A 3,140-nucleotide genomic window follows, 5' to 3' on the forward strand; every position below is an offset into this window, starting at 1 on the left:
GAGTTTCTAGGAATTGAGTTTTCTATTATCATCCTTCTTACTCTCGGTTGTAATAAGGTAAATGGGCTCAATTATTCCTAAGAATAGATACATGTGAAACCTACTTGCGCAAGAACTGTATGTACCCTAGAATTATTTCCTACTTCCTCAACTTGAAATAGAAATTCGTTGTGTCAAATAATAAATTAACAAATATTTTAATATGCGTCTCTTTTGAGTACAGGGAATATCTGTACCAAAGCTCGTCGTTTTGTTTCCCCGATTCCGATGAAGAAATCCATACAAGAATGAAAAACAGAAGAAAGAATCTTCTTCACAAGGCCAATTCAATACTCGAACCCCAATCACCATATATATATATTACAATCCGGGCTCTACGTTAAGAAGCACTGTGAAACGGTTGTGGTGTTCAAATTTGAGAAGAGCAATGGAAGGAAAGCATAGTTATACGTTGAAATTAGTGTGGTTTATGGTGGGTCTGGTTGGCGCTGCGATGATGATAAGCGGCGGAGTGAAGGCGGCGATATCGTGCTCCACGGTGACGTCAGATTTGAGTGGATGTCTGTCGTATGTCACCGGCGGTTCTTCACAGCCGTCAGCCAGCTGCTGCAGCGGCGTGCGCACTCTCAACAGCGCCGCCGCAACTCCACCCGATCGACGAGCCGCATGTAGCTGCATTAAATCCATTGCAGGCGAGGTCCCAGGTTTCAGATGGGATAGGGCCGGCCAATTGCCTGCACAGTGCGGGGTTAACATCGGCTTTCCCATCACACCTAAGTTTAACTACTCCACGTAATACCTTTTTTCATTATCTTTTCCCATTTATTTTCATGGCTGCCTTCGCTTCATGATCATCATTCACTCTTTGCCCATTTGTTTTCATGAACAGGATTAACTGATTCGTCTGGGTGGCTGCTGCGACCATACTTCTTCAGCTACCTTTAGTATTTATGTACTGTGATTAGGAGTGTGGGTATAGTGTTTGTAGTGTAAGATAACATAGATCTGTGTCTCTTCTGCTGTTTGTGAATTATAAGTCTATGATACGGCGGCATGCTCTGGAACCCAAAGTTCTTGCTATAGCGTGGTGGCAAAGCTTGCTTGTGTTTATGTGTTTGCAAATCTAAGATATTATTATTATAAAATTAAAGAAAAGTGTTACATTTTATTTGTGTAGAGCTGAAACAATGGCCACATAAAATGATTTAGACCAAATAAATCTCAATTGAATACAAATGTATTTTCCTATTATTTTTCATATGATTTTTTCCATTAGAATTAGTGCTTAAAAAATTTATATTAATTTATAATTGATAAAGCCATGCTAAGGGCTAATGAAAATGATTAAAAAAGATTTTTTTAATTTATATTTAAATATTATAAATGTTAAATTAGATTCATAGCCACAAAAGCAATCTAAACTGTTTGTACATTCATGAACATGAATAAGATTAGTGAACAAAAAATTTGGTGCTTGAAATAAACTTATGGAAATGAATGGTGTTAGGATCAAAGAATGGATAAGATCTTTTTCCAACTTAATGCAAAACTAATCATTTTACACACTAATTAACATTATTAAAGATCATATATTTTTTTACAGGCCAAAAAATAAGGAAAAATGACATGAGTGTATGTTTTCATCATGTCATGCATTTAAAAGCAATATAAATCACAAATAACAATTATTTTCTCCAAAAGACAAAGAGAGTAAGATTAAGATTCCACCTATTAAGCAAACACGATTTTTTTACCTTGTAGACAAAGATTGCACTTTGCAAATATCTCAATACTAAGACTTTGACTATGATGTTGGATCTAACAGAATAATTCCATTTCAATATGAATGAGCTGTCAAAGGTGTATATCTAGATATAAAATATGAACAAATTCTATAAATAGTATGATGAAAGTTCTTTACCTATCTATAAATATGCTATATAGATACAACAATAAATCTTAGTTTGATACTAGATTATTTAAATTTAGTCAAATCCTGCGTAAATATTAAAATTTATGAAATTAATTATGAGAAAATAAATTAATTAATAGTATGGGTATTTAATTATGATATTTTTGTATTATTTTATGTTTAAATGTCAAAAATATATTTATCAAGGTTTCAGAATTGAATATTTGGTTGCTAATCTATAAATTTGTCTTTATAAACTTATGACTTGTAGAGACGATCTAATAATTTGTTATAGTGACATGTTTAATCATATTGTCTAATATCTGCATTTAGGATGAATAGCTAATATTTATACATACCTATAAAATATATATTGAATCACAAAGATGATGTTCCCTTTGGCCTAAATCTTAATATATTAGCTTTAAAACTTTGAACAAAAAGCTCAAAAACAAAAAAGCAAGTATCCATTGATTATATAATCATATGATGACAAAATAATTTCCTTTGTTATCTTTTCATAAATTGAATCTAACTCCATTGTTTAATTATGTTCAAGTGATTCATTTTACTAGAGCCGGTCATTGATTCTAAAAAGTGATAAAATCTTTTAGCTATGTAGATAATAATTGCACTTTGTAAATAGTTCAATAGAAAGGGTTCTGATAATGTATATGAATGTAAAAGAATGATTTGATTTCAATATGAATGAGGTATCAAAGATGTATATCTAAATACAAAATACAATCTAACTCTATAAATAGTGTGATAAAAGGTCTTTCCCTATGCAAAATTGTGCCCCATATATAGATACAACAATACATCTTAGTTTTCTACTATAAAATTATCATAGTTATTATGTAAATTAAAACAATGTAATCAAAGTCATGAAGAATGTCATTAGTAATACCTATGTTTTCTAATGGGTTTCACGGAATATGTAATTAAGAATGATAAAGAAACTAATATGATAAAAAAATGTATCATAATGTGATCAACATCTAAACATGTCTACCAAAGATAATCACTAGTATATATAATAGATTATTCTTAATAAAGAAAAGTCAAATAACAAAGATAGCTAGATAATAATCATGTAAACCGCATAAAAAATAATTATAATCATCAACAAATAGAATCATATAAGATGTGAGAGGTAATATAAAATATATATAAACATTTAATTATCATCAACAATAGCCTCCCCAAAATAAGAATAGAATTGGTG

General features: G+C 30.7%; 1 protein-coding gene across 1 annotated transcript; it reads left to right on the forward strand.

Annotated features, from left to right (window-relative positions):
• Positions 1–427: 427 nt before the first annotated feature.
• On the forward strand, positions 428–796 carry LOC131072641 (non-specific lipid-transfer protein A-like). Its single transcript, XM_058008876.2, has one exon. It carries the CDS (start codon positions 428–430, stop codon positions 794–796), a length of 369 nt encoding a protein of 122 aa, XP_057864859.2.
• Positions 797–3,140: the final 2,344 nt, after the last annotated feature.

The sequence above is a fragment of the Cryptomeria japonica genome, chromosome 10 (assembly GCF_030272615.1).
Source record: "Cryptomeria japonica chromosome 10, Sugi_1.0, whole genome shotgun sequence".
In the NCBI taxonomy this organism is placed as follows: domain Eukaryota; kingdom Viridiplantae; phylum Streptophyta; class Pinopsida; order Cupressales; family Cupressaceae; genus Cryptomeria; species Cryptomeria japonica.